At 37.7% G+C, this 24,839-nt stretch overlaps 1 protein-coding gene across 4 annotated transcripts; it reads right to left on the minus strand.

The window, feature by feature from the left end:
* Window positions 1-637: 637 nt before the first annotated feature.
* MARF1 (meiosis regulator and mRNA stability factor 1) lies at window positions 638-24,735 on the minus strand. Of its 4 annotated transcripts, none has more exons than XM_042864438.1 (27): window positions 24,670-24,735; window positions 23,173-23,380; window positions 21,600-21,746; window positions 20,013-20,187; window positions 19,318-19,544; window positions 18,466-18,583; window positions 17,587-17,759; window positions 16,406-16,840; window positions 15,630-15,793; window positions 15,383-15,544; window positions 14,513-14,702; window positions 13,867-14,045; window positions 12,882-12,962; window positions 12,339-12,575; window positions 11,509-11,628; window positions 10,993-11,168; window positions 10,555-10,775; window positions 9,722-9,864; window positions 8,294-8,427; window positions 7,585-7,787; window positions 6,883-7,110; window positions 5,970-6,200; window positions 5,659-5,871; window positions 4,914-4,974; window positions 4,678-4,818; window positions 3,555-3,725; window positions 638-3,079 (listed from the first exon to the last, which is right to left on the minus strand). In XM_042864438.1, the coding sequence occupies exons 2-27, from the start codon at window positions 23,317-23,319 to the stop codon at window positions 2,847-2,849; spliced, it is 4,710 nt and encodes a 1,569-aa protein (XP_042720372.1). In that variant the 5' UTR covers window positions 23,320-23,380; window positions 24,670-24,735; the 3' UTR covers window positions 638-2,846. The 4 variants fall into 4 exon arrangements, with proteins under 4 accessions (XP_042720372.1, XP_042720369.1, XP_042720370.1 ...); XM_042864435.1 differs by having other exon boundaries at window positions 21,084-21,746; XM_042864436.1 differs by lacking the exon at window positions 4,678-4,818 and having other exon boundaries at window positions 21,084-21,746.
* Between the last annotated feature and the right edge of the window lie 104 nt (window positions 24,736-24,839).

A 24,839-nucleotide genomic window follows, 5' to 3' on the forward strand; every position in this document is an offset into this window, starting at 1 on the left:
TGTACATAGATCTCATGCAGCTCTTTACTTTTGTCCATAAAAAATGGGATGTAATAATCCAATTTAGTTGCATATTTTAACTACTTGTTCAAAGCTGTCTAGTGAAGCAGCAAAACAACTTCCATGCCAAACTTGTAGCTCCTGGTTAACTACCATCCTCAGCAAGCTAGAAGACAAGGCTGTTTTACCCAAAAAGAGTGGATAACTTTAATGCACAGCAAGACGTCTTACTAGTTGGATCTGTACTACATTAATCACATCTCTATCTTAACATTTCAAAGTGAGATTAAAACTTAAGAGAACATCTATTTCTTTCTATCTGTTCCATTTATACTTTGCTCCTTTTTTCCCTTCAGAACTCTTAGAAGAGGTTCCTTCAAAGAAGCAGCCATAAGTGATGCTGATGAGGAACAGGAAGAATGACTAAGTGCATCTAGTAATAGCAGAACTGCAAGTGTTGAAACACTCATTCTCCAGAATAGATTACGGACTCCAGGAATTTCTCTTTCATTGTCATCGAGCCTCAGAGTCAGCACTCTGCTCTGTCTGGATAATTAAACACTGAGTAAGAGTGAATTAAGGACTTCAGAACAGTTTATCTTTTTTCCCCCTCTATTTCTTCAGAAAAGGACAAGAGTTATGCTTGCTTGAAAATTTTATTGACACAACTGTTTGGTCCCAACACACAAAACAGCACTTGAGCCACAAAATAAAGTGTCCAAACAAAGTAGACAGCTAAGAAAAGAATTTCTTCTCCCTCCCACTCCAAGAAAAAGATAGTGCATAAATTGAGGGCTTCAGTGACAATTTTCTTTTTCTTTTTTTTTTTAAACAGACATGAATTTGAAGTAGTACATTTAATTGTTAAAGAACTTCATGGTTGTAATACTTTTAAATCTGTAAGTCACATCATTCATTTAACCCTTTGGATAAAAAAATATATTGCAATTCAAATAGCTATTTTGTTACACTATGAACACAACTTCTCAAAAGTATTATTCTATTACTTTCAAACAGCAATTTCATCAGAATCACATGAACCCAGAAAAGATATGCTGACCTCCAAAAATGGTTCAAACCAGACTCACTTTGACAAATCATCTTTTTCTCTGAAGCAAAGAACCGGTTCTTCAGTATTTTAGATAACTTGGAGCTGCAACTTATGAAAACATTTTTTCTCCAACATATGTTCATCTGAAACAAAAATCTAAGTGCTCAGCATCAACTTCATCAAACGTAAGGTGAAAGCAGATATTCTCGCATTTAACTCAAACTTATTAAAAGCATTCCAAGAAAGCTTACTTCTAAATTTCACTTTCCATAGCAGGATGTCTGCAGAGATTTACTAAGGACTCAGATACTGTGCCACAATGCTCAGAAAAACTTCCAAGTGTTTCTCTGCATTCACAATGGCTATAAATTTATTACAGGTAATGAGAGTCTAAATTTAAAAGATTTTATAACAAAATCCAACTAGTAAAATTCTGTCTATAGCCATTATATTCAGTGGCATTTCCTGTTGCTGGCTGAAAAATTAGAGCCCATGTTCATTCCTTGCATATTACAATAGAATCCACCTTAAGAAAAAAAAACAGTTGGCCAGTGGGATCCCTCAGGTACAGGTTCTTTCAATACATCAAGCAATTTATTTGCTGCCTGGCAAATACAACCCATTGTAAATGCCATGGTTACCCAGTATGGGTATGAAGTCTCACACACTGCTAACTAGAGTTGAGGTCATCCACTGACTTAATCTCTCTTCCAAATCTGGCCCTTTGAAAAGCCAACACAGGATACCACAAATTGAAAAAAGCTTCTGACACTAGGAGTAAGTTTCAGAATAAAAACAGACACAGCTAAAAGACAGCACACTGAAGAATAAGCTTCCCATTTACCAAAGATGCTTAAAAATTGAAAATAAGGTTAAGCAGAACAACCTTAGATTTTCCACGTGTAGTTAGAACTTTCCTTACAGGTGAAAATAGCATCAATACCTTCCAGCACAAAACATTTTAATAGGACCTGCTCCACTATCTGTCATTTATGCATTCAATGCATATTTCAGAAATATCAGAATCATCTTAACTTCATTACTAGACACAGTAAAACGTGTGTCTGTATCTCAAACTCATGACACCAAGACAGTCTCTTCCTTAACCAAATCCATGCCAGACTGGAACTAAACTTAAAAGGGAAGCTTAAAACATCAGCATCCTAGGAAGCTCCTAAATGGAACTGAGAAGTACAGAAAATATTTAAAACAAGTTTTTACAAAAAAGAAGTCCACATAATCTCCTACAGACATCTTGAACCCAGAAGAACTTACAATGCAGCTACCAGTCATCTGAAAAGGCAGAGAACGCATTTATCCCCTGGAGGACAATCAACTCCCTCACTCTTATCACTGCAGGTCAGCAAGTTAAAACTTCTTAACAGGCTTTTGAAAGACAGATCATGCATTAATACTGTCTGAAACAATACCAGTAAGCAACAGCCTATAGAGTGTAATATGCTACATGTATGATTACGCCACCAACGAGGCTTAAGGAAAATAAAATCTGCTCTGTTTCAGTTCAATTCATGTTTTGCTCTTACTGAACACACATTTATGAAAAACTGTAAAATTTAAGAATAATTTAATGAAAGCTGGATTTTCTTTCCAAAATAATAGAAAAAATTCTGCTCTGCTAATAGCTGTGTTCAGTGTACAATGAACAAAATCTTCACAGAACACACTTAAATACAAACTGATTCTTCTAGGCCTTTCCTTAAAATACATAAGGGCTAGCAAATAGCTTGACTTTGTGCAGAGTTATAGGTATTTGTTTCCACACTCAAAGAAAGAGTTAAAGCTTTGTTACAGGTGCAAGTGAGAAATTTGCTGCCAATTTCACCTTGTTTTTATGTTGCTTTTTGGCTGGGCTGTCCATCGCTTCCTTGTTTAGTTGCGTTTCAGAGGAGTGACAGGGAGGCACTGAAGTATTCTCTGCAGTGCTAGATGCCACAGAACCAGAGGTCAATTTCTCTTGAGCTGTGGTAACAATTCTTTGTTTTTCTTCTTCTGTTAAAATCATCATCTCTAAAATAAACAAAGCAATTCAACTTATTAATGCACTGCTCTTGGGAAAAGGGAATACCTAATTATCTACTACCAGAGAAGTGTTTAAAAGAACTCGTTGGCCTGAGTCAAAACAAGGAACTACGTTATGTTCATCTCTGCAACTGGTGGGACATTTGCTTTATGCTCTACTGTCTGTACTGCATACTCTCTCAGAGGTTAAATTTAATTCTCATTGCTCAAAAAGCCCTATGGATTTATTGGTAAAAGGCTGCTACAGTTTAGCAAAATGCAGTTTCAGTGGTGGGGGTATAAGGTGCCTACAGAAGTCACCCTGGAATATCACTGAAGGCCACTTATTGTCAATAATCAAAAGCATCTCACAGAAGGCATCAGCGCCTCCAATACATTCTTTTGGAGGATATATAGATTTATGTTCTGTTTTCTGGGATGTATAAATCACCACAGTAATACAATAAGGCAAGCAAGCTCCTACCAGAGAGGGGTACAGGACGTTCCTCAAACTGAATTAGGTCAGCAGACTCAAGAACCACTGGATCAGGTCTCAGCTGGGGAGATGGTAAGCAGGAAGGAACTGGCTCACACAACAGGTCAACAGGAGATGTATTTGTGAGGCAAAGAAGTTCTTGCTCGGTTTGATTAGGAGCTACAAAAACAAGGGAACATCTTTCAAGGTATCTGTAAGCTGGTATCTGCAATTACTGCTAAATGCAAACTCCTCAAACATAATGATTTAGGAGCTACCATGCTGACTTCACTTTGTTAGGTTGAAAAGCATCTAACTAAACTTAATTACAATACGACAAAACAAAACTATATTACACTCAGTGCTTGTCTGAGTAGATACACCCAGAGCAAAATCTGGTGTTTTCCAAACTTGAGTAACAAACATAGCTGAGGAACAGAGAAGAGTCACTTACCAGACAACTCCCCTGCAAAGCTACTGATATCTTATCAGCTATTTACATACCAATGTTTAAACGTGAAAATTAAGTCAAAAGTTTCAAAATAAAGTAACTTGCTCTTACTAAAATGCACAAGCCTAGACTTCTACACCTCAAGAACCACCTCAAGTTCTTGAAACTAGAGGTAATAAAAAGAAAGAACCAACCAGAGACCACTGCAAGACAAACTGTGAGCTCAGTATATCCTAGTTCTCCTATTAGGAGTCAGACCAACACTAACAGGACTGCCATCAGAACTGGCAAGTACATACATGGAAAAAAAAAAAACCTAAACCAGAAAGATCACTGAATTCTCACCGGAGGCAGGAGATAAAAACAGTCCTAGCAGAAACCACTACTGATCAGCTTCTCATTAGCTTTACCCCATACAGACTGATGAAACTTCTACTAAAATCCACAGGAAACAATTTTGCAGTGGCAATATACATGCTGATAGCTGAGAACAACAGATGCCTTTCTCAAAAGGACACGCAACTATACAGCCTGGAATAAGATCAACAGCTTTCAAGCCAAGAAACGTCTCTGGCAAATATTTTACCTACTAACTCACACAGCTTTCCCCATGCTGCTTTGCTTACTCTGCTTATTTCCCTAAAGATAAGCAATTTCTCATACAAATCAATTTTGCATTACCATTGCTAGGTGTTCCTAGACTTAATTCCATTGATGAGGTTGATCCTGGGGTCTCCATAATATGTCCATTATGGTCATCAAGTTGATTTCCATGATCATCCACATGATCAGCAGGGGGAAAACTAGGTGAGCTAAAACGAGCTACAAAAAGGCAAGTTCATTTGGTTCATTTACTGAAGTCACCTCTTAAAGAAAAAAGGAAACCAAGATACTGACTGAAAATTGAAATGACTTACTTTTCATATCATTTTTCAGTACCACAATTCTCTTATGGCCATGTCCTTTAATCCAGACCACCTATAGAGAAAAAAAGTAGAATTATCAGCACATCTTAGTCTCAAAGCCCAGAACAACTTACTCACTGCCTTCATCCATCCTTGCAGTGAAACTTCTAAGGGTAAACTAAATGTTGCCAACTAAATCATGTTGCCAATTTTTTATGGAAGTAAAATCTTCATCAAAATAATTCTTACCAAAGATGAAAGGCAAATCACAGAACTAGAAGGAATTTCCACTTTGTTACTTTCCTTAAAGTTTAGTTTACTAAGAAAAGCCATGAACTGTATCACAAAATTGTCCTTGCATTTAAGTGTTCTAGGTTAACACATGCCACAGCAAAACTCCATCATGATTCTTGTGACAAACTACCATTGCTTTTCACTCCTGAAAGCAATAACCTACATTAAGCAAAACTGAACCTCAGTACTGTACAGTTCCTCATTAAAACAAAAATTCTGATTCTTGGCATCTTTATCAAATGTTTGTGATCTTACTGGGAACAACTCTTAAGCAGAATTTGATGAAAACAATTTTAAATTATATAACAAAGATTTTTGTGAAGCTACTAAAGATGCTACTAGTACAAGTCCATGTGGAGATTATTATTATACAAATAATTCTCACCAAATACCAGAATCATCAGCTGTTCTATTTTTTTCATGCAGAAATCTCAATGTAACTGTACAAAACAATTTTTCACACCTGTGGAATTGCTCCCAACAGCTCTTCTAAATTACTGCATCCATATGCTTTGGGCTGCAGCACCTCTCCTGTGTACTTGCTATATGCAACTGGGAACTCATGAAGAAAAATCTGCTGATAATGGTAAGTGTGAAGTAAGGACCTCACATTCTTTGCAAACATGTACAGATTCGTAAGTTTCACATACTCTTCTTCTGCACCATTGGTAAAAACCTAGAAGAAGAAAAAAGAATGAGCACAAGTTTATATATCCTCTAGTTATAACACCTTTCTAAAAGTATAACATGCAGAAAGAAATAGAGCTTTCCTACCTCAACCAAATAAGGAAGACTCTTCAGGAGCTCAGTTAAGGTCATGAATCCATATTCACACGGATTAAGAGAAGCACTATGGATTGTTTCATAGTGCCGTTTAAGTTGTTCAACAGAAAGAAAGGATGCTCCATCCCAAGACATCAACAAGACAAGTAACTGGGCAGTGAGAGTCCGCAAAGATTTTCTATTTATCAGTTGAATTTGCTTGCCAGAATCTGTGTCAACCACCTACAAAAATTAATTCGACTTAGGGACAGGAAAGATCCTTAAGTTAACAACATCACATGATACATACAAATATCTGATACTACTCCAGTTAAAACACCAATAAACCCAACATCACACAGAGTTTACTTTAAATACAAGATTTTAGTACTAGTTTTTGTCCACATAGAGAATTCCGTTTCCCATTCCACTCCAGCTTAACCTGACTAAGCTCCAGCCTGATCATCATCTGCTGAAATAACAGCATGGAAGCAACTAAGAAAATGTATCTGTGTCTATATAGCTGTAAACCCTCCTTTTCTACAGACATACAACATTTACACATTTTCAGAGTCAAAGCCTCAAATCAGTATAAAAAAAAGTCAAATAGAAAACATCAAGAGGCTGAGACCTGCTATTATGGTAGGAAATAAGTACTTGTTCCCACCCGACTTGAACTGTATAAAAGACAACTTCTATTCTTTAAAATACTTAGACAAGTAAAAAAAAATTAAGCGTGGAGGAATTTCAACAAGAAAGTCAGCAAGAACAAAGGATTTTTGAAGATACAGTTTAAATCCCTTTAGAATTGTCCCTCAGTTTAATGAAATAATTTGTAAAGAACATAATTAAGCACACATTTAGAGAGGGAAATACTTTAAAAGAGTATGTAATATGTAAAGGACAAACTACAAAGACAGATTACCTTTACAACGTGACAAAGTTTTTGCATTAAAGCTGGAACTGAGCTAACATCGTAGTCGTGAAGACGCAGCGCATATCCAAACGTTTTACTGTACTCTGACAGTAAGTCAGCCATCATCAGGCAGTTGTCCTTTTGAGATCGGAGCAGTTTAACAAACTGGGCAGCTACTGCTTTAACTTGTTCCACCTCTGTGAGTGTGAGAATTTTCTCTTCCCCGCATTCCAATACCTACAAACCAAAATTGCATTTTGTTAAAAGTGAGTTACCTTGTTTGACTGAAAAAGTCATCTGCAACTAAAATTCAGCGATTGCAGACGGTCATTAGCTATGCAGGAGGGCTCAGCTACCTTGTAAGATAACCACCAGTAAGCAGAAGCAGTATAGCTTCTGAAGTGACAAAGCAGACAATAGCTAGCTAACTTTAAGCAAGATTAACACAATTTGAATGAAACTTAGCCCTGATGCACTGAATTCTGCACATGTAATACAGTTTGCACAATTTGACTTTCTTAAACTAACCTCAACACACTAAAACCTTGGGGCAGTTACTACTTACATGGCTACACCAAAGTTTTAAGAACAGCCTGCTAGCATTAGAAGCACACAGTTTAACTTAGACTAAAGCAAACCCCTGCTGTAACAAACAGCTGTGCAGATCTTGTCAGCTAAATGCTTAACACAGCTCAGGATTTTAGAACTTACTTGCAAGACCTCTGGTATGGCTTCAAAGAGTTCAAGTAGTTTTGTAAAACCATAGTAAGCAAGTTTGCACTGACGACCAAAATGGTGATGGTAAGAAGGAATAAATTTACTGAAGGGCATTCGAAAGTGGGGCTGATGGCGCAGTAGGTCTACCACCTCCTTCGAAAACTGTTTGGTTCTTTCAATCTCCTCCTGCGTGCGTTCTAAGAATCAGAAAAAAAATAAAGCTATAGCTATATACCAAACTATTTCAAAACACAGTAGAAAGCAACAATAAAATGTGGCGATTTTCAGATTTCTCTCATCATACCAGGTCATGTTCTCTAATGATGTTAAAGACCTGTCCTGGAATCACACGTGGGAAGCCCAAAATAAGCAGGTGATCAGTATTTTAGTTTCTTTACAAGCAAAATATTAGAGAGCTTTTTATTTCTGCATAGCAAATAGTCTTCAATCATGCCACATAAAACATAACTGCATGCAGCAGTAGCAGCACTATTTTGCTTTTATTATCTGCTTTCCTACGAATTTCTTTATTGAACAACATTATTTTTACAACTTCATAATTGCCTGACTGTTATAGAAATAGTTATAGAAGTAGAAACATCAGCAAAAGCAAATCAGCATCACTATGTTTTACTTAATCCAATTTTAAAATATTCAAAGCATAATTTCTTTGACAACAGTAAGAAATAGTACACTGACATACCTCTCTTGGGAATACAAATTACCATTTCATTATCTTGCTGTGACAAACAGATAGTTGTATCTGGAATTTCTGATATTATATCAGCCAGTTCACACACTCCATATTCAGTAACATCCCAATCCTTAGAGAAACACCTGAAAATTTATAAAAAAAGTATAACAAATTTTAATACTCTCTCTGTAGGCCAAAAAGTGTGAATGTTTTGAGCTAATATACAGTAGAATGGTATTAGATAAGCCTCAGACGCTATCAAGATAGGCATCATCTTCATGTTACCAATAATACCAGCATATGAAAAAAGGAAAGTGTATTGTTATCAAGTTATCCACTTTAATCAGAAAAAAAATAAAAGTTTACACCAATGGCTCACATGCCACTCGAAGAGAAGGGCTCCTTAAAGAAACTGGACTCCTTAAACTAGTAGTGAAAAGCAACAATAGACAACTTGACCGAGCAATTTAAGAATACACAATCATACTATATATGGTCACGTTTAACAGTCTGTATTTGCTCAATTAAAATACACACTTCTTAAACAGGGTAAGATCAAGAGAAGGCAGAGACTACTTGTCTTCAAAAACACCTTATTGAGATTCACAATACTATTCAATATACTAAAAAGAATTTATTCCCCCTACTACTTTTTTCCCAGATTGAAAAGAATCTACTGGAGACAGAAGCATTTCAGGAAATTACCAGAGCTGACCATAAGGGAGATACACATTTAGTAGATTAAGCAGCAACCAATAACATTTTTGCCTTTAAAAGAAACATAACTAGAAGTGGGCATTTCCAAATAGGAAGAACTGCTACACAGCACAAAAGCACATCTGCAGATTTAGGCCACACAGAGTACTCAGATGTTTCGGTTTCTTCACTGCATGCACTGTGCTGCTTTCTATCTTCAGAGGAAGGAAACTTACACACAAAGCACCTTAAAAAATAACAACCTGGTTGGGTTTCTTTGTTCTGTATTGTGTTTTTTTTTTTTGTTTGTTTTTTAAACCATACTAGAACAGCATGCAACTCCTGACAGTAGCAAGACAGCTGTTACTCATGCTCATTCTTGTGCCATCACTAGATCTAATTAAGAATTAGTATAGTCAGTCTACTTATTTCATATTTTTCAGACTAACGCTACATCGTTCTGTAACTGTTCATATTATAAAAATATTACAACCTGCTTACTTAAATTCAACCTCACAGCTTCAAATAGGTTATTTCATTTCATTAGTTCTATTTCAAGCTTTGAGCATGTTAAACAAATCTAAAGCTAAAGTAAAGCAGTACAGCCTATTAAAGCATTTAATTTTAATTAAAAGTTTGAAATTCCACATTGCAAAGATGGAATATATTAAGATTAAAAGCACTGATTCCCAATTGTAAAGACATGCCTATTTCTTCCTGTTTAATCAAAAGATAACTTACCAATGATAAGCTTGTAAGAATTCCCTTACAATAACTTGCTTACTGGCCTGGGATTTCAGAAGCTTCAGTAAGTCTTGAGTGAAGCGTTTCACTTGAGCTCTGTGTGTTAGAGTTAACAGGCGCTTGGAACCCATACCAAGAATCTGAAAGAAAGGTTTTTCTAATCAGTTATTTTGTAAAAAAATTTATATAGAATGCTGAAAATGGAAGCCAATTCTAATATAGGTAGGCTAGAAAAAAGGATAAAAACAAGGAGAATGTTTTAAAGGCAGCCCTGTGAAGCCATACACTTTGTATATGGAAGAATATGCCACCAAGAATTACTTCCTTCATGAGTGCTATTGCAGTTGTTGCATGAGATTAATCAGCTATTTTAAAGCCCCAGCTTGGACACCAACTGGTGTTCAAAACAAAATATGGTCATGTTAGTTTATTTTTTTTAATGTAAGGCCATATAATGTGTTACTTCACACTGAAAGCCCTCAAGCCACAAGTTACACAGACTAACTTACTGATATTCAAATGCTTGCTGTGTTCTTATGCTGGACAGCGCAATTGCTACTTTACCCAGGCACTAGACACAGACTAAAGCAGCTTCAAACTTTCTACCAGAAATTTAGAATAAACTAGTAATTTCCACAGTTGTTCTGGGCGAAGATTGGGAGAATAAAGATGAAATAGAATATGTTTAAAAAAGTAGATAACCTCCAAGGTTCAATTACCACCTTTTTCAAGGTTGAAAAGAAATTCCATAGGATTTATTACGTTATAACAACCAGTAACATACTCGTTTCAGGAAGTTCAGCATACAAAGGAGCAGCACCACAGCTCACCTGCAGGACATGAGGCACTGCTTCCAGCAACTCCATTAACTTGGAATATCCGTAGTCAGACACACGGCATTGCTTTGCAAAGTGATGATGGTATGTTGGGATGAATTTACTGACAGGTATGATGCAGGATGGCTGGCTTTTAAGTAGATCTATCACTTCTCTACTGAACTGAATAAGTTGTGGATTACCTACAGGGCTCTTAGAACGTAGAAGCCAAGGATCTACAAAAAAAAAAGAAGTTTGTTATTGAGCTTTCCATTAATAGTCCTTCACTAATTGCTGCAGATTTCTGACAAAGACCAAAAAACAAGAAAATAAAGGGAAATTAAGCTAAAACTAAATTAAATTAAAAAGAATAGCATAAAATGACTTGTATAACTGTTGAAGTGTTTTAGTAAAGAGGTTCATTAAAAAAAGACCATAAATAGAACTGTTTACCTGTGGTAGGAGGTGGTGGTTTGTTATGTATCCACTTAATAACTTTAATGCCATTTTGAGCAGTGGCAATATTCACTCCAGGAACACAGGTAATTAAATGTTCTAAAGGAACACCACCCTGGCCTTCTGGCACCATTTCAAGATCATTGAACTCTGACATATAACAATCAGGAAAGCTTTGGAAAGAGAAGAAAGCGTCCATTATACACTAAAACACCACTGTAAAAACAGTCTCAGTGTTAATATTCCTGAGAAAAAGGCTTTAATAGTTTACTAATAGATCACAGAACTCATTTTATAAAGAGTATTGAAAGACACCTTGAATTTTACTTATTTCTGCACTCAGATCTTCAATTCATAATTTCATAAGGAATTTATTTCCTATAAAGACAAACATATGAGGCCTAGAGATTTTATCCCAGCAGGTAGATTCAGAGCATTACAACAGCCATCAATAAGGTTTTAGATACTATGATTTCAGCCCTTACACTAAAAGCCTAATTTAAACTATTTTACCTTAGTAAAGGCACAGTACCCTCATGGGTCTGTAGAAGACTGTGAACTTGGGGAGCAAACGTCTTCAGAGACAAGACTGCAAAAGGAATTCTGTAAGAATCTGGATCAAACTCATGCTCACTGTAATAAGAAGAGACCAATTTAATAGGTTAATTCAACGCTTAGATTGAGCATATTATACCTGTGCACAGCTATAGTGATTCTGCATGACAATGCTACAGTACAGTCTAGCACCTCCAATCTTTTCCTCATTAAGAAGTCAACTATAACAATTCTTCAGAAGACAAACATTTAGGCTAAGTTTATATCAGCATTTGACTAAATGTGTAGCAGCACAGCAACAAATGCCAGCCAGTGGCAAGTGAACACCTAGTAACTGCAACAGTAGCACACCCCAGCTGCTGTTGAATAAAATAAATGATTCATTATGCAGCTTCAGGAAGCCTTCAACCCACTATGAATAATGATTTACTAAAGATAGCAAAAGGACAAAAGTAGATCATTGCTATAATTATATAGTAATCTTCAAGCTAGTAGAAGTACATATAACCTTCCCTATGTCACAACAGAAGGCTAGCATAGCTCTCAGCTTCTAAGCAGCATTCATGCTTAGCAGCTGTATCAAGAGTGCCTTTGCCGAGAAGGCAGATCCACGAGAACTGCCTAGAAAATTCACTTATCTGTTTTCTGCCCAACCGAATTACTGTTATGTAGTTGTATTACAACACAGACATGTTATATGAAAGCCTTCTCAGTTTTAATACAGCTGCTAATGTAAAATGCTGTTCAAGTACTTCATAGTATTATGTAATATTTTATACACAGCTTACATAACGTCTTTATTCAGGCAATGCTGCTTACAAACAGGCTCGTGATATTCCAACTCTTCAAATATTATAGGACTACAGTTTGCTGATGAACCATCGTGTGACTGTGAAGATCCCAGGGGACTTTGCCGCGCTTGGCTGCTGGGTAAGAGACACACCAGCCTCCCACCTCCTTGGTCACGGATTGCCACAGTATCAGTCAGTTTGTACAGGTCTGATACAGTTAACTTACGCCCAAATCTAAAAGAAAAAAGTTAGCACACATGATAAGTTTGCATTTTATGCTTATAAAACAGGAACACCGTAGAAACAACTCTATGGAAACTGGTCAGTACAAACCAATTTTTCTACTTGACAATGAATAAAGTAAAACACTACAACTATGACCCCTTAACAAAGGCCAGACAGTCACTGGCTCTTCACAGATATGCTGCAACACCTAACAGCAAAACACCACCTATTGGGTTAGTTTCCATTGTTTACAGTAAATGGCCACAAAACTCAATTCTTCTGGGATATACCTATTAAAAACAACTGAGAACTTACTTTTTCTCATAGATTTCTGTGAACTTGAACACAGGCAGACAACAAGCAGGTGCATCCTGAAGAATGGAGACAGTTTCTGAGCTGCAAAAAAAGGTTTTGCAGTGTTACAAAAAAAATAATGTTTAATATTAGAAACAGCTATGTAATCTTTGGCCCTGTTTGGGAGATATTTACAGATATATTTCATGAATTTTAAGCATGTTAACAGGATGAATTGTCTTTTGTAGTGCTGGGGTGAAAGGAAATACAACACTCCAAATCACTGGAGTACAAACAGTATCTATTTGTAACTCATCTGGTTAGCATCTCTGAAGGACCAGAATCTTTCAAAGGCAGTAGTAAGAGTTTCAGTATCCATAAAATGTAACATTACAGCCTTAGTATTAAAAGTTACCAGCCTGATCTTTACATTAAGAACTTTGAAATGGCGCGAACTAAAATGCAAGAAATGAAGTTGTAAGTTATGTAATACCAACAGAACTGAAGAACCCTTCATACACCACACACCAGAGTGTTTTAAGGCAAAAATTGAGTTTTTCCTAATGCTTTCCTTCAGTAAGAAAAAAAGGACAAAATATTTGTATTTGCACTAGCATTATACTCTAGTAATACCTTCCACATAGAAAACGATCTGAAAGAGCAAGTGGATTAAAATGTGTATTTCTTCCTTAAAGAGACAATTCATATGCATCTTATGGAGACATCAGATGTATGCTCTTAACTCAGCTGCAAAAACTACACTGAGGCATACAGTACTACAAAAATAGTAACTGATGTCCAGCATAAGCACCCTACTACAAAAAGATGCAGTCTCTTTAAACGTAAGCAGTGTAAAAATCTCAACTGAAAACTGTCAGCCTTGTTGTATTTAGCCCATGCATCAGGTGATTAGACAGATTCTACTTGGTTTTCCTATAGTTCTTCTACTCCGTATTTTAATTCTTAATTACTGACACACAATGGCAATTAAGGGAACATTCATTACCTAAGGAGAGAGAGTGATTTATTAACAGCTCCTGTTGCTAGTGAGACCTGGATCCTTTTACTGCCAATTTTGTATCTGTGAAGACTGTTGACAGCACTAATTGCTTCTTGCAGATTTTCCATTTGCACTGTAGCCTTCAACTGGTAGTCTGTATGAGGACTGAGCTCAACACATTTTACCTGAAAGGGAAAACACACACAACCTTCAGCATTCACCCTTAAATATTAACTTAAGCCAAGCTGACAAGCGTATCAGTCTTACTTTTACCAAGAAAAAAACTCAGTGGAAAAGGAAGAAAGTATGATAAGCCAAGGTCAACGTGACAGCGCAAACAATAACACATAACGACCCTTGCACAAGGCAAGGCCATGGTACTTCAAGAGGTACCATCTTCTGTATGAAAAAAGTGGCAGAATATCATCATCTACAGACCACACAAGTAGCATCACCACAAACAGCCTCTACTTGTATTTTCTTTCACTGAGATGTTCAGGGGTTTTTTGTTTGAGAATAGGCAAACTTTGTTAAAAAGTACTGTTTCATTTTGATAGCTTCTTAGTCCGGCTCACTTAAAGCCAGACCACAAACAAAGATACAAACAGGAAGTATATAAAAAGAAATTTATTGAAGGTATTTTACCCTTTACCTTTCCATGCCTTGAGAAAGTTTCTTGTAAAGTTTGCTGCAACTCTTTTCTGGACAGTCTGTAATCAATATTGCTGATCTGAATATCTGCACCATTTGCAAAGGGATCAGGACAGTCTGTACCACTGGTATGATTTACTACATTAAACGTGAGTGGAGATGATCTATTTGAGAGATTTGGAGACATACTCCTGGGTAAAATAAAACATGTATGAAATGAAGAGAAGTAGTTACTGCACAATTCTTATGTACATACTGAAACAGCTCAAAGAGGCACACATCAAGTGCACAAATACAGCACTTGGAAGGCAATTTCCAACTGCATGTATTTATGCATGCAAAACAACTTTCATACAAACAAAACCAGAACAAAGTATTTCCTATGATGAAGATAAAAAAAGTCACTGATATTTCAAAGGGACCCAATTTAATGCATTTGACTCTGGGTCTTACTTCCATTTTAGGAACACACCAAAAAGCAAACAAGTTCACGTTATTTAAGTAATTGACAGAAGATATTCAAGCCTCCAATGGGCCTGGAGAAATTTATACTAGGAATGTAAATGTCTCTGAATTTAAGAGACAAGGTGGCTAATACCCATGAAGATTTTTCAGACACTTTAGAATTATTTACATGAAATAATTTACATGAAATTATTTCACTAAGTCTCTGATAAAAGCTGACATGGGTTCTATCCATCCTGTCAGCTAGCACTATAACAACTTTTTGCATCCACATGAATTAGTATTACTACATCAGTGGGTCTACTATAGGCAATTCCATATGCAGATATCAAGAAGTAATACAGAAATTGGCAAAGGCCTAGCATGCTGGTCACACTGCACCTTCCAAATTAGTAAGATAACTTACCGAGATGACCAGCAGCTCTGAGATATGAATAAAGGACTGAGTTGTCTTGAGGCTGTCAGCTTACTGAAAGCAGAGGGATAGCTGACTTGAAATACAGCTTCATCTTTATCCTTTTTATCTACAGGGGAATTTGTAGTACTCCTGGAAACAGAAGTCTCTTTCCTATTTACAAATACACAAAAAAAAAATTCATTATGTTGCATAATTCACATTAAAAGGTATCATTAGCAGTTAATTTTGAACATACTTATAACTACTTTTACAGGAGGACTCTCCAATTCCACTTTTTTTTGTTGTCAGAGGTACAGGAGCTGCTGCATTAGAGTTATTCTGAGGAGGAGTTTCTCGTAGATGTTCCTGTTGGCTTTCAGTATTTCTACTGATAGTCTTCGATTCGAGACGGCATAGCTCCTATACAGAACAGGATGAAGGTCAGCATGAAAGCACCATACATTCCTTGCCATACTCCTTTCCTTATGCTGGAAAGCTAAATTCCTTCTTTAATTAGATTGTCATTGGAACCTCAACCAGGAGGTATTTCATTTTCTATGACAGAAAGCAATAAATGGTCAATAATGAACTGAAGTAATATTTTTGCTACACTGTATTATTTGTCCTTGTGTCCTTTAAAAGGAGAAGCTGATCACTCAGTGTTACACTCAACACCACCTGATCAACACTGCCCACAGAACTAGATCTACAAGGTCCCTTCAAACTCAAGCCAGTCTGATTCATGATTCTACAACAGAAGTTAAAACTGCCATAAGATCCAAAACTCAGAAATATCAACAGTATTTTTAAATGAAGAAAAACATGATAGCTAGAGAGAGAAAAAAAAAAAAAATCACCCTCAAACTCACTGCATGCTTTCCAAGCAGAAGTATAACAAATATACATTTCCTGCAGGAATACATTAGTTTATACATAAAATGCGATTGACAAATTAAAATACAACTCTAATAGAAACAATCCTCAAAACATGACAGAAAGCAAGGAACTAAATAAGACAGAACAAAACAATACCTGTAAGCTTTTAACATTTGTGGGTTTGATGACTGATCCATGACTCTGTAATCCTCTCCCAGCAGAACCTTTGGTACCAGAAGACTGATCACTTCCATCTTTGTTGATGATACAGAGCTTTGTACTCCTGTTAACTTTTTTGGGGGACTTCACCTTTTCAGTTCCAACAAAGTTTGAGCTTTTTGTTTCATTAAGTTCTTTGTTTTTGGGAGCAAAAGAAACAACAATCCTGTTGCCAAAAACATCTTCATTTTCCATTCGCTTCCGAGCTCGTTCAGCACTTTCTTGATTTAAGAAGCGGAGAATCGCACTGCTTCCAGAAATACTCAGGACCTTTCCTCCACAGTTGTCTGACAAACGTCTGAGCCTATTACTGACACTTTTACTGTCTCTGTTTGTTGGCAGATTGTAAACATACAATAATGTATGGCATGCCTGTTTCAGGGGAGTAAGATTTTTAATTTATGTCAGAATACTCATGTGCTGTTCCAAAACAGTATGTTTTACATTGATTCTGCTGACGTGCTCTACCTTGCAAAAAGGAAAACATTTCCACAACTTTCAATTCATTTAGAAACCTAATACCAAGGTAAGTTCTGAAACTTTCATCTTCAACATGTTTTAAGGATAAAACAAACCACAAACTCTAATGGATCAATACCTGATTACTTCTTCAGATAACAGACCCCAATTGCAACGTAAGAATGCTATGTAATATAAGTCTGCAGATACATACAGTTAAGCAAGCTCCTTCTAAGAAAAGGTTATGTGCTGAGCAGAGATAACACAGCAAATCCACATAGCATTACCAAGAGGGGAAAAAAAAAAAAAAAAGACTAACTAAGCCAGTTTCTTGTGAAAGCATCACAAGACTATCTTAACGTACTGCTAAGTTCTTACCCTGCTTTCTGCCAGTGAAAGAAACATGTAAGATACATTACCTAATAAAATATTTAGTGAAAAGCACGGGATCTTGCTGTTGTACTTCAGTAAGATACTTGGTTCTTTTATTCTTAATGTAGGAAGCATACAAACACTCATTAGTAACTAAATTACAGACAGTAGTCAGACATGTCTCATCAAAAAATAATGCATAGCTTAAGCCTTCTTTTCCTCTGGAGTAGAGAAAGATGGGTTTGACACTTGGAAGTGTGTGTTGAATTAAGAACATAAAACCTTACCGGCATTTTCAGTGGTAACCTTGGTGGCAAGTCTGAAATAAACTCTTCAAAACAAACAAGTTCATGAGCATGATGTAAGAGTGCTTCTGAGGCTTGGTTTTTATGTACCAAAATTATCCGAAAACCATGCCGATGTCTCAAGTCACTGAGCTCCAAAGCAAAGTTGACATCCGCTGGGGGGGAAAAACAAACAAGAACACATTGGAAAAAGTGCAAATCATGGATTAAACAAACAGAACCTTAGACTTCACTTGTCATGTTTTATGCATTCCTGAAGACTTCCAGTGAAAAAGCACTAACAGCAACAAGACTGCAATAGATGTAATTTAGAACAGCAGTTAGCATTCCACCTCAGAGTTGGGACTTCCTTATGGTATTATTTTCTAGCAACCTATCAGCAAGGCACTTGACTGCTACTGTAAATTTTCACAACAAGTAGATATTTAACCTACTGTGGATTACAACTTGAGGGAGGAACCCAAAATACACAGCAATTATGGTTGAGCTGCTGACATATTTAGCTGTGTTATCTGCTGCAATACTACAGATAACTCTCCAAATGCTTTAAGTCAGAGGTGCTTACTCTGCTTTTAAAGTAAAACCAATTGTGTCTTAAGTTCATACTGAATCTGTCTAACATTAGACATGCTTATAAATATTATCTAGTGACATTTGACAGATGCCAGTGATAGTTTACCTAAAACATCTTACTGTGCCAACTTTTCCTATGTTGCCAACAAAATCATTAATTCTAATAAAGCAATTCAGATAAAGCTGGTTCTAAGCACTACTGTAGGAAAGGAGAGACGCTCTGTCACATGCAGAAGTATTACTGAAGAACAGAATTCTGTGCCAGGGATTAGCACTGCTGACACTTACTTGACACAAGAACCACAGTGGCAGGTGCAGTGTGTGTATCAGCAAACCTCCTAAGACTCTGTCTGAGTTTGTCATCAGCAGCATTCTTTGCCGTGGCATTGATGTGTGCAACAGTCACCTGTGGAAATGCAGAAATACTCTCAAGGGCCTGAAGGTGACTTGTGCTAGATCAAACTTTAAGAAAATGTTTACAAGCTTTCCCTTGCAGCTTCTCTTTAAGAGGCATCTGCTGATTTGCAATATATATAGATGCAAATTTGCTCTGAAGAGCAGTGAGCTCCACTGCTTGTTGCTCAGCAGTGTCTTAGGGATGACTTCTACTATTCTGTTAACAACTCAATTTCCATGCTTTGCATATGTTAAAAGTATATGCTGCTAATATAAAAATATTCCACAAACACTCATTTTTAAATAGTTGATTGACAAACATGCTAAATATTCTTATAAATTCATTTTACCTCACAGAAGTATATATTTACAAATAACAAGCTAATGTTACAGGTTAAATCAAACTAATACTAGCCAGTAACAAAGAATTTGCTATCACATCTGCAAATTTGTGAGTGAGAATTTGTGAAGTAGAAACCTACACAGAAAAAGTCAAATACCAAGAAAAGATACTAATGATGGAAAAGCAAACTGTTAAAAGGAGCCCCAGTCAATACCACTCATTTGCATCCATCCTCATTAACCAGCACAATATTCACTAATTGAAGTTAAAACATTTAAGCATCCTAGTTAATGCCACATTCACAGTTTTGAAAGATAATACATGAGAATACTATGTAGAAACATTACTGAATTAAAATACATGTTCTCAAGTAGTACAATAGGGTAATGCTTTCTTCATACCTGGCAGTTGTTCAGCTCCTGAATAACTTCTTTGTTTTCTTTGCTAATGTCACACACACAGATGAATTCTGCTTCTCTGTGACCTTTAAAAAACTTCTCACGAATTCTCTGTACAACTGCTACAGCTGAACGGCCAGTGGGTACTGAGCAGTTTTCAATATCCCAGAAGACTCCAATGGGAGGGAGGTTTTCCAGGACTTGGCCTGTTACTGCAACTTCTGGAGACCCTGTACAGGTTTAACACAGGTCACCTTAATTCCCAAATATGAAAAAAACCACATTATATATACACTCAAAAAGGTTATAGTAAGTGTAAACATTATGCCTTTACTGTATCTGCAAAGGGAACAGACACTAGAGTAAGAAAATTCTTTTTAAAGCATGGGTGAAGAACTTGTTTCTACATGTAACTAGAAAAGAAATTCAAATTTCTTAAGAACGCCTTCTGGTTTTTACCATCTTAAAAATACAATTGTCAAAATCAAAACTGCAAACTATGAAGTACGTAGGAAGTTAATCAGTTTTTAAAAACAGGTGAATCCAAGCTATAATGCTGCAGAACACACAAGGTATTATCTACAGCTTAGTCTGTAACTTTATAGAAGTTCCCAGAAAACAGTGCAATTTAAGTACTGTCACAGTGGGTTCTCTTAAGGAAAATGGCTACTGAGTGCAAGCTTCTAACAAACATTTACCATAGTTCTGTGGTGATTTGCCAAGACTGCTTGCTAGCAGCAAACTCTTCTCATTTCCTGTTCCTTGGGTTCCACAGCCGTTACATATTGGGATAGAAACAGGTGCTGTCTGCGTATTTGGTGGAGGAATATTTGGCCAGATTTTAGCAGCATCAACTAGGCTGTTTCTGGTTGGCTGTTGGGACAGTTTCATAAAATTGATATTTAATAAACAAACACACAACTTCAGGCTAAAAACATTCAATTCCTCTTCTACAATGAATGCAAGTTCAAAAGCATTCTAGCAAGTTATTTAATTAGGATGCTTCCAGCCCTAGAGCCTTCCCTAGCATACTATGCTCCAGATTTTCAAATGCAAAGAAGGATCCTATTTAACACTGCATATGAAGACACACCATCTTGAAAAGTTACTAATGTACTAAGAATCACCTACCATGTGAAATCAACACAATTAAGAGTGCAAGGCTCAACTCCCACCTTCTCATCAAAACATACTGACTTCACTTAACTTTATAAATTTACTGAAATGAAAATATTTCTACATTAAACTGAGTAACACATCCTGCAAAGCTGAGTATTATTTCACTTGAATTTCCTATTAATTCAAGTTCTAAGGAGTACCAAACTAGTACTGAAGCACAACTCACAGGTTTGGAAAGAGTGAACCAAAACCAAACCAAATAAGGACACCCATAAAGCCTCATGTATTTCATGTGACTTACAAATGGATCTTTACTAATCAGCACACAAAGGCACTCATTAAGTGTTATTCAGCCTTTTTTTGAATCACCACTACAGAAAATCTTATCTGGATCTGTCAAGTAAAGAACCATCCTTTGAATTCAGTCAAAGCGGACTACAGATACACTGCGTCTCATCATCTCATTAAGCTGGATGTTGCTTCAGAAAAGAGCTAGCCTGCAAGGGGATTCTACTACATGTGAACCATGCACCACCAAAAAGGAAGATGGAAACTGGAACCTGTGGCAGTTGGCATTTTGCTCAAGCTTTATTATTACAACATTAACCATATACCACACTTAATAAACAAGAAACGCGATGCGTACAAACCTTGTTCAAGCAGTCACTGCAGTAGTGAGAGCCCTTTAAACAAACGGAAGGTGCCACACTGAGGTGCAAAGGGTTGGCGCACACATGTGATGTTAGCTCCGACTGTGCAATATGCTCGTCCAAGCGGCCTGTAGCCCCACTTGTGAACTCAGAACAAGGAAAATAACCAGAAGATGTGCAGCTCTGAAGGGCTGGGAACTGATGCAGTTTGTGCACATTACCATGACAGGACTGGAAATGAAGTTTTCCACAACAGGGCAGATGTTGATAGGAAGATACACTGTTTTCTATGCACATGCCAGGGAATTCACTGGCAATACCTGCCAAATTGCTTCTAGCTGGAGGGTTCTTCAGTGAAGATGCAGAAGGGAAACCAAATCCTGACCCTATTTGACAAGTAATCGTCCCAGTGCTTTTTGAGTCTAATATTGCGCCAGGGTGAATCACACTACCATCACCAACACCACAATGCATTTGTGGAGTACAAGAGTCAGAGCCATGAGCACAGCAGCTTACTTTCGGGCCAGGAGAAAGCTGTATTTGCTGATGCTGAAGAGGATGAACATCAGGAAGCGGTACTGCTGGAAATAACTTAGAGCCAGCATTATGAGACGAAGCATCCTTCGATTCTACAACACCTTTCTGGTTCTCCATGTAATCTTTCTGAAAAATGAAGACTCAGTTACATTCAGAAACATGTATAAAACAATGTTTTAATATAAATACTGCACATATTTGAACTGCTTGAAGTGTTCTCTTTATCTCACTGTCTGAACATGTAAAATATCAGTGCCAGATTTAATTTAAAACATGTCAGTTTTACATGGCAACCTGAGGCATGTAAGTACCAATGAGATTTAAGAAAAAAAGATGTATAAGCCAAACAGAGGGTTTCTGTCAAAAAACAGAATGTGAAAAGCAGAAAACTATTTGGCTAAGTTTCAGAAATACTATGCAGCCACAAAGCAAAAAAGGAATCTTTAAGAGTAAACCAAATGGACAAAATGTAAACTAACAAAAAGCCACGGTTTGGAGATACAAAAGTAAGTCTATTCAAAAATCATCAAAAGATGATTAAAGTTTTCAAAGTAATACATTAAAAGACTAAGAGTTCAAAAATCAGAAATTGTATGAAAAAGAGGGCAGAAGACTAAACTCTCATTATAACTATATGTGCTTTTTGCCTACTCTTAGCTATCAAAACATACGCACAAAGGCTGTAACAAAAACTAAGCAAGGTTATGAGAAGCACCAGAAACGAAAGTCAGTGCAGCAAGCCTGCATACAGCTGTTCCAAGGCTTTAGATCAGTACTTTGAGACAACTTTCAGTTTCTGAATTGAACTTTGAGCACTGCATACAACGTAGCAATGAGCAATAGGTTACTGAAGTTTGAAACCATTACCTGGCTTATCTTATGTATTGAAGAAGAGCTAAAACATCACCTAAAAGTATTAATGTATTCAGCTCCAGAATTTACAGGAGTTCCCCTCCTACCATCCTAAGCATGAAACAACAAACAATTTGTGTCCATCCATTTCCCCCTTGCCTTTTAACTAAAGACAGATGGAACAAGCATGATTAACTGCTGGAGCTTGCTTGCTTAAACAAGTGTTAGACTATTATTTCTAACCCTTAGCACTCTATATCTTAAAAGTACAGAACAGTTATAGAACAGAAACATTTGAAGAAAGAAAATTAGGAATTATTGGACATTCACGAAGAGTATCATCCACAACGAACCAATACATATCTCTCCAAGTCAGTAAGACACGGAAGCATAGAGTACTTTCCTACCCCACTCTTTGGCAACAGCTTCATGGAGCTCCCAAGAGCAACACTTATAACTTATATTACTCCAAACATGCAACTGTAGAATAAAAATGGTCAAGCAAAATTTGCTTTTCACCAAAGCTGCAGAGAGCTGGGGACACAACTAAAGACCTGAAGCTTCCAGGCAGACCTTGCTCACAGCACATTGTCTGCTCTTTCTGCCCTCCCTGCTCGCTCCTCTTAGTCACAACACCACAGTTAGGAATACTGCTCTGTGCCAGTTTATCAGCTATGCTTTTTGCAAACCAAAAGATTACCGTTTTCGCACTACAAGGCAAAGTCTTCTCAGCAGCAGAAAAGCAATTAGAAAGTTTCCAGAGCCATGGTTTAGCATCATTCTCTTGTCGCTGAAGCCATCCAAAAGATCTATTACAGAGGTTCTCTGTCCTGTTTCCTTCCATCATACAGCCAAGCAAAACGGTTCAACATTCTTCCATCCCTCCTTCCTTTCATTCTTTCCACCTGCTAAAGAAAAAAAAAAAACCCAAACATTTTACTTCAGGTTAAGGAAGACAAGATCACAGTGGTCTTATGAATTCCGCTACATTACACTCCTGCATTATTTATCGCACATTTAATTATGCATGGGCCATAGCCTTGACTATTCATGTCTATTACAGAAATACACCTCATGATTTGCCATATAGGTAATGGAATCTAAAGAAAGGCTTGTTTAAGCCCAAGGCATTACCTATAAAATCCCAGAAATGCATTGCTGTTGACATAAAACAACTCCCAGAAACTTCCAGGGCACTTTCCCAGAAAGAGAAGCCAAGGGGTAAGTTTTCAAGACCAGCTCACTGATTACAAACCAGATGAAAGTGATCTCAGCTAGAAGATTCAGCCTCCATATTCATTGTTGTTTCACTCAAAGAGCTACATACACTTGCATTAAGCACACAGCATTCAATAATACAACCTGAGTTTTTAAATCATAAAGATCTACAGGCACTCCTTTCAGTTCCCAGGCAGTTCCATAGTCCCACTGCATCAGCTCAGCTTTATGGAACCACAAGTCGAAATGATGCCCCACCAGAACAACCTACAATTAGAAATGAAGGCTCCATACCTTTTAACTATGGGCCACATTGATTAAACTACAGCTACGTGGTCTTTCACATTTAACATTCACCACAAACCTCAAGGACTACACCCCATAACACCGACTTTGTCCCAACGTTATTTTTAACCACAAAAACAATTTTTTTTCTTCAAAAAAAAAAAAAAACAAACAAATCAGAAGTGTTTATTCATACAATCCGTAAACACTTCAACATAATGCGAGATATTAAGTTAAAAACTTCCAGAACTCTCGAGTAGGCCACTTTTGAAGTCTGATAATACCCAACAGAGCCGTTCCGCTTACGAATTAGAACGATTAAATACAATAAATCAACAGACAGGAGGCAGGCGAGCCCCCCGCGGCCGCGCCTCGCCTTCGAGACCCGCAGCTCTCGGCAGCCCCCAGCCCAGGGGGCGACACCGAGCCCCGGCCGCTGCCCGCTCCCAGGAGGAAGGCGCAGCCCGCGACACTACTGGGCAAACGGCCGCAACTCCCGCGGGCAGTTCTGTGCCGGGGCCGTTTGGCAGCTCCCCCAGTGGAGGCGGCCGCAACTCACGAAGGAAGCGGGCCCCGGCAGCCCCGGGCCGCAGCGTTCCGCACGGCCGTCCCCACCGGGGGAGCGGCCTCCCGAGCGCGCGAGACCGGCACGGCCCGTCCGCTAAGCCGCCCCTTCCAGAGACCCCCGCCTCACCTCAGCCGCCCCCGGCGCCGCCGCCCCTCACATTCCGCCGCCCTCACACCCCTTTGTTGTCCTCCCTCCCCCCGCCGCTGTTCCTTCCGCCGTCAAGCGCCGCCGAACGCCGGAAAGCAGCCCGCTGTCGCGCAGACGACTGCCGTAACACTACACTCCCCCCTCCTCCC

The sequence above is a fragment of the Lagopus leucura genome, unplaced genomic scaffold (assembly GCF_019238085.1).
Source record: "Lagopus leucura isolate 7727_CA_CO unplaced genomic scaffold, USGS_WTPT01 Super-Scaffold_760, whole genome shotgun sequence".
Taxonomy (NCBI): Eukaryota; Metazoa; Chordata; class Aves; order Galliformes; family Phasianidae; genus Lagopus; species Lagopus leucura.